This window comes from Eumetopias jubatus, unplaced genomic scaffold (assembly GCF_037043125.1).
Source record: "Eumetopias jubatus isolate StellerSeaLion01/CBP00866 unplaced genomic scaffold, mEumJub1_p1.0 scaffold_14, whole genome shotgun sequence".
Taxonomy (NCBI): domain Eukaryota; kingdom Metazoa; phylum Chordata; class Mammalia; order Carnivora; family Otariidae; genus Eumetopias; species Eumetopias jubatus.
In genome coordinates this window covers 85,106,259-85,118,270 of record NW_028274820.1, presented here as the reverse complement: position 1 = coordinate 85,118,270, position 12,012 = coordinate 85,106,259, and the positions used below count along the sequence as shown (strand labels likewise).

Here is a 12,012-nt window from a genome sequence, read left to right as displayed (position 1 = left end):
GAGGGAGAGGGAGAAGCAGGCTTCCCGCCGAGCAGGGAGCCCGACGCGGGACTCGATCCCAGGACCCTGGGATCATGACCTGAGCTGAAGGCAGATGCTTAACGACTGAGCCACCCAGGCGCCCCCCTTACATGATGTTTTAAACAACAAAGTGTTTTAAGTACTTTTCTGCTCCTGAGTTTTTTAAGATGCCAAACCCCAAATCTAGGATTAAGATCCTTCCCTACCACTAATTTCAGGGGCAGAGGTCAATATGACACATACTAGAAATATATATTCAATTTTTATTAGAAAAATTCATTTAAGCCACATGGTGGCCATGCCATTCTTGAGCAGGCTTTGTCATCCCACTGCCCCCCTTCAGATCAATATACATTCATACATGCTGTGTTGGAGAAAGTACTTTACCATGTGAAACAATGAGAGGTGGACACTTGACCATCATCCCCCTCCCTACAGCCAACCCATACACCACACTTCAACTATTGTCCACACACAGACAAGCTCTCATGGGAGAGAAGCTGACCACCACATAAACTGACCATAAGACACCCAAGCCCCAAGGAACTCCTGGCAGATGCTGACGAAGCAGAGATGAAAACGACACCATCTCCCAACAGCTGAATATGAAGCACAAGTCCCTATCTAAGAGGCATCAGAGCCATGTTGCCAAGGACACCCGAGTGTACAGCTGACCCTGGGGAGAGCAGTGACATCATTCCATTGCAGTCACAGGCAACCCACTCACACCTGTGTATTAGACAGGCTCTCTTTCCAGGGCAAGGAACATCCAGATGGGAGAGGCCCTTCAGCAGCCTGGGTAACAGTTCTGGTAACACTGATGTTCTGAGCTTTTATGCCCAGCAACTGGACAACTGCCTGGATGTGTTTAGGCCAGTGTTCCAAGATTATAGCTGGTGGAGAGAGGTCTTATCACACCCCTCTGGATGGATGGTCTGGAATGCCCTCGGGGGCTCTGTGCTGGCTGGTTGACCTCTGGTGGTCCAGGAGCTCCCAGGCAGTGGGCTCTCCAGTATGCCTCCCAGGGACTCCATTAGTCTAACGAAGATGGAGAGCAGGGTCAGCACCACACCTAAGAGATAGAGGTTCAACACAGGCTTCATGGCTGAAATGACCCCACTCCTCTGTAGAGCAGTAGAGCTGTCTTCACTTCTTGAAGGCCTCTGGATCCTGAGGAAAGAAAGGAGATTAATCTACAGCCTTTTGGGATATGCATGCATCTAGTCCTGACTTCTATCTTCCCATGGAACTAAGGGTGAGGCTCAGCCAGTCAGGGAGACTGGGACCAGTAGAAGCATATTTACACTGTGAACTCTATGGCTGCAGAGCTAGTCTTGCTTCTTGGCCTAATTCAAGAGCACTCCTTAAAACTTTTACTTCTTCTAAAGTAAAACCTTTTACTTCTGCCAGGTGCAATGCACAATCCCCGTGCCACAGTCCTAGGACCAAAAACCTTCCTGGACGGAGTCTTTCTGTTTTTGAGGGGGGAAGGTAGGCACATGCCCGTAAGAAAGCAACCTGCCTAGAAGTTCTCCTCACATCTCAGTCAGGTTCCAGTTAATCGTAAACTCTTTGATAAAGCCAAAATAATTCCAAGATAGTCAAATCTATCAAGGTCACTTATTTAACAAATACACCCGCAATACCTACGATGTCTTAGGCACCCAGGAAGGTACGAGGGCCATACGGGGTCCGGTAGATATGAACCCTGCCCTCATGGGGCTTTCGATCTAGCCAAGAAATTAGACAGTTAGCACACACACAACATGCCAAGTGCTGTGATAGAAAGGGTGTTCTGGGAAGGCAGGACTGAGACGCCCAACCCAGCATTAGGGAGCATGGGGAGGGCCACATGGAACACAGGGTCAACCCTGAAAACAGGGCTGGAGCGGCTGACCCCGGACCCAGGTGGAGACGGAGCGAGGAGCAGGAGTCCGGGAGGCGCGGCCCGAGCTCGGGGACCCGAGGCGGCCCGCGGGGCAACGCAGCCTGGGCAATGGGGGCGGAAAGCCGGAGAAGCCCACAGGGCCGCTCACCTCCAGGAGGAAGGGCCAGGACTGGTCCGCTCGCTGTCAGAGAGGGTAGTGCAGGAGTCCGAAGAGTCAGCTCCCGATTAGTGCTAAACCGCAGCCCAGACGATTCTCCGCGCCTAACGGCGGAGCCCTCGTGAAAGAGGAGCAGAATGACGCGGCCCACGCCGCCCACTTATAGCCCCGGCCCCGCCCCGGAGCCGCGCACGCGCACTCGGGCCGCACGCACCAGGCCTGACGCACGTCCGCGGCCCCGCCCCCAGGCGGGGGCGGTCCGAGGTCTGGCCCCTGCGCTGTGCTGCCAGTCTGACCCGTTTCCAGAAAGTACACACCTTGGGCCTCTGAGTCACTGAGGTCGGCAGTAGGACTAGCGTATGTGTTAACGTAGACTGCCTTTTTCTGCTGCAGGAAACTGGAGGGAAATCAGCACATTTACCCCCATACCAAGTGGATTGGAGACACACCTGAAGTGTCCAAATCCAAAAGCCCTCAGGTCAGAGGAAGGCGGGACCGCAGAGAGGGCTTCTTCACCAGACCTTCCAACAAAGCACAGATTGCCAGAAGGCATCAGATCCCCACCCCCAGTATTTAAATTCCAGCGACTGAAGAGCTGACTTTGACTTTCTAGGAGTACCAAGATTCCAGGCGCCGCCCCCCACCCTCCCATTCCAAGTCTGAGGTTTAATTTGCCTTCGATGTCACTGGAATGGCGAGGCCTTGTTACATCGTACTAAGTTCTGCTTTCTACGAAAGTTTGTCATGTGTAAGAAAAGGTGAAATACCCAGCTGGCCCTGGCGTCTGTGCCTGACTGCACACGGACAAGTGACTTTGTACTCACTGGGCCTGTTTTCTCACCTAAAACGCGGCCACTAGATGATTTTTAGATACTTTCAGATCGAACAAAAGAGCTAGGAGGTGAGGAGCCAGCTTCATACCCAGATCTGGGAGCTGGGAAGCCTTACTACGCAAACCTTCCCGGTGAAACCGGAGAAATGTAGACGGTCTGCTGTGAAAGCAGCCAATGGCGGATCTCAGAAAACAGAGTCCGGGGGAGACGCTGGGAAGGAACCTCCACGCCGGAAGGCTGTCCGCGGTTTCATGCTTTCCTCCTGGGGAGGAGGAGGGTAGTGGACCAAAGCCCCGGGGCCGCTGAGTCTAGACAGGTCCACAGAGCTGTAGGGTTGGCGGTTCCATGTGTCACGCTCAAGTACCGGGGCTGGATGGGCAAGAACCGGGGAGCTTGCACAGGCTCCGCGCTTTTGCGGAAAAAGGACGCAACGAGCAGGATGGGAGGAGCCAAATCACGACGGCGACCTTTCCCCTATTTTCCAGGCTCGCGGTCTACTTTTCCAGTAGGAGTGGGTGGGGAAAGGAGAAATTGGGGATGGAGACGTGCCGGCAGGCAGGCACTTAAAAACTAACTTGCCTACTTACTCCGCAGGAATTTTTGGTCTTTCCTTACATTAGCGTTTTGTCTGTTTTTGTGCTGGACTCAGTGACTCTTGGACTGTTGTCAGGAGATGCTAGAGCTCTGAATCTGCCAGATGTCCCAAAGGTCACTACTTGCTAGTTAGGGGCTTTAGGCAAATCCTTTAACCTTCCTGTACTTCAGTTTCCTCAGATGTTATATGGAATACTAACAGCCCTTAACTGGAAATTAAATGAATTCATTCTTGTAAAGCACAAAGAATGGTGCCTGGCACATAGAAAACATTACACGAGTGTTAACATTATCTGTGTCATTGACTACAAAATTCCCAAAAGGGGGCTTTGTTCATAGCCTATGTTTGGCGAGTGAACCCAGGAATTCCGCAATAACCCTTGGGGCTCCGTTTATTGTGAGCTCTAAATTATGTTCACACAGCCAGAAGGAAGAGATGGGCACCTCACCAACAATTCCCTCTCTCCCATAGTCACTGTCATTGCCTAAATGTCATGCCAGCTGAAATTAACCAGGGTTTGGGGGGCGCCTGGGTGGCTCAGTTGGTTAAGCCACTGCCTTCGGCTCAGGTCATGATCCTGGAGTCCCGGGATCGAGTCCCACATCGGGCTCCCTGCTCGGCAGGGAGTCTGCTTCTCCCTCTGACCCTCTTCCCTCTCGTGCTCTCTATCTCTCATTCTCTCTCTCTCAAATAAATAAATAAATAAAATCTTTAAAAAAAAAAAAAAGAAATTAACCAGGGTTTGGGTGAGTATAGCCCTATACTTCCCATCTATCAGGTACAAAGATTATTGGCTGTCATCTTTGGGTAGGTACTGGGCATATCTAAATCAGGATTCTTGTCCCATTTCCACCACCTTGGCCAAGTTAATCTATTTGAGCTTTAGTTTCCTAATCTGTAAAACAGGGAAAATAATATACAAGTAAATAAATAGGGGATGCTTGACAAGGAATGGCTATTGTCTTACTAAACCGTTTAGAGGCAGATTTTTTTTTTTTTTAAGTAATCGCTAAGCCCAATGTGGGGCTCTAAAGAGTCACATGCTCTACCAACTGAAGCGGCCAGCCCCCACCCCCCCCCAGGGGCAAATTCTTATCCTAAATCAGGTTGTCATCTAGTTGGATAAATAAGACCTGCAAAAGATAACTACGAACCCAAGGCACTGTAGGAGTAGTGGTTAGAAATTAGTCAGACCTGAGCGTGAGTCCTGCTCAGCGATTTGCTTGCTATTGTCCTTGGGCTCTGCTTGCCTCAGTTCTTCCATTTAAAATGGGAGTAATAAAAGTTCTAACCTACTAAGACTGTGATGAAGAGTAAATAATGAATGCAAAGTACTTAGTATAGACTAAGGGCAAAATAAGTGGTGGTTACTAATCTAATTAGCTCCTAAGGCAGACTACTGTGAATGGACTGCAGTGCTTGGGAGCCTAGAAGTAGAGAGAGAGAAATACGAAGAGTGAAGAGCGTAGCTAGGGTGACAATGATCTGCTTGGGGATCTGGAATTTTAGCATATTCACCATGAGTGAATGGAAAACTGGAAGCAAAGTCAGCATTCACCAAGTAACTGACACGTGCCAAGCATTTTGCTAAATGCCTTACATAATATTGTATAACTGAATTCCCTTAGCAACCGTGTGCAGTAGGTATTAGTCCCTCCCTACTTTATTTATTTTTATTTATTTATTTTTTATTTTTTCAAAAGATTTTATTTATTTGAGAGAGAGAGAATGAGAGATAGAGAGCACAAGAGGGAAGAGGGTCAGAGGGAGAAGCAGACTCCCCGCTGAGCAGGGAGCCCGATGTGGGACTCCATCCGGGGACTCCAGGATCATGACCTGAGCCGAAGGCAGTCGCTTGACCAACTGAGCCACCCAGGCGCCCCCTACTTTATTTGTTAACCATGCTTTTTCCCTTCAGCTAGTCTTTTACTCATCCTTCATATCTCAATTCAAACACGCTTCTTTGGACTGCCTGCGTGGCTCAGGTGTGCTCTCTCTCTCACACATACTCTCCCTCTCTCTCTGAAATAAATAAAATCTTAAAAAAAATACTGTACAAAACAAAAACATGTTTCCTCTGGGAACCCTTTGCTGAGCCTCAGACCCTTGCTACAGGCTGCAATGACATGATATACATGATATACATTTCCCTCACTGTTAGTTACCTTACACTTAGTTATGTTAATGTCTGCTTCCCCCTCAAAAGCCTGAAAACATCAGCGAAAGGAGTATCTAGTCTGATTTTGTCTTCATTTCATTCTAGCACCTAGCACCACATAGTCGGCTTTCAATAAATATTTATTGATTGGAGAACTATATGAACAGATGATTATCTTAGCCAGCATCTTCAGTGAATCCCCATTGTTCCACCGAAGGGTAGCTAGGACCCCAAGACAAACCCTCTTCAGGGTCTACCTCCTCCTGGGGAACTGCTAATCAAGGAAAGCTCTTTATGAACCATATCCTTATCCCAAGCCCCTCAAAAAAAGTGCTTCTACAGTCAGCCCACACGGGAGTACCACACTAAGAAAATATCCTCACAAATTTGATCTTATGATTCTGGGTCCATTTAAAGGACATGTCTTTGGAATGCTGGTGAGTATAAATTGGTACACTCTCTATGGAATCAATTCAGTTATAGCTATAAAAACAAAAGAATGGGGGCGCCTGGGTGGCTCAGTTGTTTAAGCGACTGCCTTTGGCTCAGGTCATGATCCTGGAGTCCCGGGATCGAGTCCCACATCCGGCTCCCTGCTCAGCGGGAAGTCTGCTTCTCGCTCTGACTCTCCCCCTCTCATGCTCTCTCTCTATCACTATCTCTCTCAATAAATAAATAAAAATCTTAAAAAAAACAACAACAAAAAATGGGGGCACCTGGGTGGCTCAGTCGGTTAAGTGTCTTCCTTCAGCTCAGGTCATGATCCCAGGGTCCTGGGATGGAGCCCCATGTCAGGCTCTCTGCTCAGTGGGGAGTCTGCTGCTTCCTCTCACTCTCCGTCTGTGCTCTCCTTGTCTCTCTCTTTCTATCAAATAAATAAATAAAATCTTAAAACAAAAACAAAAACAAAAGAATGTATATGCCCTTTAACCTAGAATTTCACTTCGAGAAATGATCATTACAGACAAATTCCTGCATGTGGAGAACAGAGTATATAGAGGCAGTTACAGCACTGTTTGTAATACAAAAGATTGGGAAGAAACAGAGCAGCCTATCAGTAGGGACTGGTTAAGTAAATGACCAGTACCACTACTGCACATTCCTGCAGTGGGTTACCATAACGCCAGCCCAAAGAATAAGCAGTTTTGTACATGCTGACATGATCTCCATAATATATTAAGTGGGAAAGCCAAGTGTATAGTGTGTGTATAATATGCTACAGTTTGTGTTAAAAACAGACTCCCAAGATAGGATGTGCAAAATGAGATACCAACAGGGCGCCTGGATGACTCAATTGGTTAAGCATTCCTACTCTTGATTTGGCTCAGGTCATGATCTCAGGTCTTTGAGATTGAGCCCCACATCCGGCTCCCTGCTCAGCGGGGAGTCTGCTTGAGATTCTCCCTCTCTCCCTCTCTATTTCTCTCTTTCTCAAATCAATAAATAAAACTTTAAAAAAATTAGATACCACCTCCTACCCCCTAGGATGGATATATATAGAGAGAGAGAATTTAATTTAAAAGAAAATAAAGTAGGGCGCCTGGGTGGCTCAGTTGGTTGGGCGACTGCCTTCGGCTCAGGTCATGATCCTGGAGTCCCGGGATTGAGTCCCACATCGGGCTCCCTGCTCAGTGGGGAGTCTGCTTCTCCCTCTGACCCTCCCCCCTCTCATACTCTCTATCTCATTCTCTCTCTCAAATAAATAAATAAATAAAATCTTTAAAAAAAAGGTTTAAAAAATAAATAAAAAATTAAAAAAAAGAAAAGAAAATAAGTGTTGGTGAGGATGTGCTGTTGGGAATGTAAAATGGTCGGCTGTTGTGGAAAACAGTTCGACAGTTCCTCAAAAAGTTAAACAGAGTTACCATATTATCCAACAATTCTACTCTGAAGTATATAGAGAGAACTGAAGACGTATGTTCACACAAAAAACTTATTACAAATATTCACAGCAGTACTATATATAATGACCAGAAAAGTGGAAACAACCCAAATGTACATCAACTGATGAACAGGTAAACAAAACGTGGTACAATGGAATATTATTCAACCATAAAATTTAAGTACCAATACATGCTATAATATGGGTGAACCTTGAACACATTATGTTAAGTGAAAGAAGTCAGACACAAAAGGACACATATTATATGATTCCATTTCAATGACATGTTCAGAATAGGCCAGTCTATAGAGACAGAAAGTAGGTTAGTGGTTGCCAGGGCCTGGAGGGAGAAGAGAATGAAGGGTGACAGCTAATGGGTACAGGGTTTCTTCCTGGGATGATGAAAATGTTCTAAAATTAGACAGTGGTGCTGGTTGCACAACTCTGTAAATATACTCTACACCACTGAACTGTACACTTTATTTTTTTTTAAGATTTTTATTTATTTATCAGAGAGAGAGAGCACAGGCAGGGGAAGCGGCAGGCTGAGGGAGAAGCGGGCTCCCTGTGGAGCAGGAAGCCCGATGCGGGGCTCTATCCCAGGACCCTGGGATCATGACCGAGCCGAAGGCAGACGCTTAACGACTGAGCCACCCAAAATGGTGAATTTTGGCATGTGGACGAGATCTTAATGAAGCTGTGATTCTTTAAAAAGGAAGGCAAATGTGGAGAACATTTGTCATCTTCAGCTGACAAACAAAAACAGAATTAACCACTGTAGACCCTTAGTAAGGAAACTTTTCAAGCGTGTAAAAAGAAAGCTGAACCCACAAGAAAATAGTGAGATTCAAGAAGAAATGGTGAGAAAACAAATTATGAGTCCTGAAAACTATCTTTCCAGACTAGAGCAGAGTAGGACACACGACGGCAACAGAGTGCAGTGTGGGAGATCGGAGCGGTCCTCTGCCGGAAGAGACAGCACCCGAACATGGATGGAACCTGAAGGAGATGGTGGGTTCGTGAACAGAGCTGTATCAGTGCAAACGCCCTGGCTTGAGCATCACAACATGAAAACCCAAGATCCTAACCCCAGGGAAGTACGTGGGAATTGTTTCTACTGCCCTGCCACTTTGAGTCCAAAGTCATTTCAAAATAAAAAGTTTTAAAAGTTAAAAACAAAACTCTTTTTAATAATAGTGATTACTTTGGCCAAGTAAAAATAACCAGATAAACTAAGAAAAAAAAAAGGTAAACATTTAAGTTGGGAACAGTGAGCGGAGAAAAGTGGAACAAGTCTTATTGGGGAGCAAGGGCGATATTGATTAATTTTAGACACTTTAAGTCTTTATGAAAATATTCAGGGAAGCTCTTTCTGTTCCCGCTTGAACAATTCAGTCTTCAAGTCATTGGGTGGAGCAGAGCAGGTGCGAGGACCAGTGGCCCAGAGTGCAATATCCCTTTTATTTTCTACTCCATCCTCAGTGTCTGAAACATGTTCAGTAAATATTTATGGAATAAATGGATGCATGAATGAATGGCTCACTCTCTCACTTCCTTCTGGACCCTGATCAAATGTCATTTCTCAGGGAGGTCTTCCTAATCGTCCTATATAAAACAGACCCCCATTCTGTCCTTCTCCCTTACTCTGCTTCATGTTTTCTTCATAGGACTCAATATCACCAAACCTCTTCTATATTTATTTGTTAATCCTCTGTCTTCCCTCACTAGAAGGTAGCTCCTTGAGGACAAGGATTTGGACTATTTTGTCAATCACTGTGTACCTAAACCCAGGGCATTGCCTGGTATGTAGTACTGGTGCTCAACAAATACTTATTGAATGAATAATTATTTTTTTAAGAAAACGAACAGCTCCTCCATGCTTGGTTTTATTTATTTTTAATTGTGCAACATCTTAACAATGATTATTTCTGGGTGATATGGTTATGAGATTTTTTTTCCCCAAAATTTTCTTGCAAAGGGCCTGTGTTACTTTTATAATTAGAGAAAAACTTTAAAAATGTAAACTGACATTTTGGAAATTAATTGCTTGTGCAACATTGTGACAACAGCGGATATGCAACAAGGGGAAAACCGCCAGGGAGGTTAGGATGGGGAAATTGGGTCAAGAGCAGTGGCAGCTGTGGGGGTGGGAGTGAATGGGAAGACTAGGGCAGTGCAGGGCACCAGAGGAAGGTGCCCATGGAAGGTAGAGCCAGTTCCAAAAGATGGACAAAAGGCATCCAATGCAAACGGAGGCTTCTTTACCCCCTACCTGGGCCAGGGGCCTCAATTCTGAGTGTGGTTCTGGTGCTGACTACCTAGTGACCTGGGACAAGTTGCTTTTTCAGGCCTCAGTTTTTTCTTTTCTGTGAAACACAGGGCTGGGGGAAATGAGTTGTCTCTAAGCGTTTCTACCTCAGAGGCATGTGGTTCCAGAACCTTCAGTAAGAAACTGCAGCATGGGCAGGAGTGAGTACCAAAGGCACAATGGACCTCTGTCCCCAAGCCGCATTTGGGAAATCCTGGATGAACAATGCAGTGTTAGAAAACATGGTATTCAAAACTCTATGGCCCATATACATTAACCATGATACAAATAGATAGACCGATAGGATATACTCTGAAATATTAACACTGACATTAGTTTTCACTGGGCAGGCCCTTTTAATTCATTCGTCACAAAAGGCTCAGTGCCAGGGGCCTATAGACTTTTCAAGGACTCTCAAACATGTGTGAGATATGGAAAAGAAAACACATTGCTTCAAGATTTTTTAAGAGGCAAAATTAAAATGAATAAGCACTTAATCAAAGGTCCCCAAAACATGACATTATGTCAACTAGACAATTTCAACTCAACTCAATAACTTTAAATGTGGCATATGGGTGTGTTTTAATGGGCTGGAGGCATCCAGCACATGTAAGGCATGTCTAGGGCCTGTGGAAGTTCTTAAAGTGGGTGAGTGGTAGATTATGAATCAGTTTTATAGTTTCCTGTAGTGTCCAATCTCTCACTCTAAACATATATGGTAAGAAGAAAAATTCAATGAATTTTGAAAAAGCATGTGAATGAAAAAGCTTAGGAGGGACGCCTGGGTGGCTCAGTCATTAAGTGTCTGCCTTAGGCTCAGGTCATGATCCCAGGGTCCTGGGATCGAGTCCCGAGTCCGGCTCCTTGCTCAGCGGGAAGCCTGCTTCTCCCTCTCCCTCTGCCTGCCACTCCCCCTGCTTGTGCTCTCTCGCTCTCTCTCTCTCTCTCTGACAAATAAATAAATAAAATCTTAACAAGAAAAAAAAGTGTCCTGGGGCACCTGGGTGGCTCAGTTGGTTAGGCGTCTGCCTTCAGCTCGGGTCATGATCCCAGGGTCCTGGGATTGAGCCCTGCATTGGGCTCCCTGCTCAGCGGGGGGCCTGCTTCTCCCTCTGCCTGCCATTCCCCCTGCTTGTGCTCTTGCTTGCTCTCTGACAAATAAATAAATAAAACCTTAAAAAAAAAAAGCCTAGGCGTGTAGCAACATTTATGACTCCTGAAGATGAAGTGATTTCTGTTTATCATCATTGCTGCCTAACCTGATCAATATCTTGTTTCCTAAAGGTAAAAGGAAGCTAGGTTCCAAATTTATGAGTTGTAATCCATCTACTTCCCTGTGTAATAAAACCTAAATTTATAGTCCCTATTTAAGAATTCTGTTCTCTAAGAACATTATTTTTTGTTACTGATTCCTAGAGACTGAATGAGTTTGCACTCATTTTCAGTAGGCAGAGCAGTTTAAATGCAACAACTCTGTGACAGAGGATTATTGTGGGTTTTTAGTGGATTCTCCTGTGTCCTCCACAGAGTAGATAGTAAATGAAAGAAAACATATTAATGTATTTCAGGACTTTGTCATTTCTTTCATCAGTGTTTGTTCAGGAAAGATCTGCCAAAGAACAGCTTCAGTAGCGTGCTTTTTGGGAAAGAGGAGGGTAGAATAAAAGGGCTAAAAGTATTTTGAGCTCATGAGAGTTACTGCTTCAAACTGTGTTGAGTCATCTGAGCTGTAAGTCCAATAGGAGGGCTGTTGTATTTGAAATTCATGTTTTGTTCTTCAGGAAGACTTACCTAGTTTTCCACTTCCTTGCCTGTTGTTCTGATAAGATTTTCCCTTCTTTTATGTTTGTTGCACAAATGTAACAGTTAAAAAAAGAAGAAAGAAAAATTAACCACAGTCTTAGCACATCAATTGTCTTTAGTATTCTGTGTTCCCTTCCAGTGCTTGTCTGCATAAATATGTATTCTGATATACCTGTACGTAATCACCCATAATGTAATCTTGTTTTTGGTGTTTTAAACGTTTGCAGTCAGACAAGACAGCCTCACAGGGATGGTAGGAACAAGTGATGATCTGGTGTGAGGATGGAAAGACCAGAAATAAGTAAGGGTGGCAATTGCCTCCTGTTTTGAAGCCACCCTGCTGCCATCACGGTTGTGATGCTGTGTG

General features: G+C 45.4%; 1 protein-coding gene across 1 annotated transcript; it reads right to left on the bottom strand.

Moving 5' to 3' along the window:
- Positions 1 to 270: 270 nt before the first annotated feature.
- Positions 271 to 2,230, bottom strand: HILPDA (hypoxia inducible lipid droplet associated). The gene is given in 3 exon segments (XM_028104938.2): positions 271 to 971; positions 974 to 1,191; positions 2,058 to 2,230. Coding segments are annotated over 2 exon segments (189 nt in total). The 5' UTR covers positions 1,125 to 1,191; positions 2,058 to 2,230; the 3' UTR covers positions 271 to 933.
- Between the last annotated feature and the right edge of the window lie 9,782 nt (positions 2,231 to 12,012).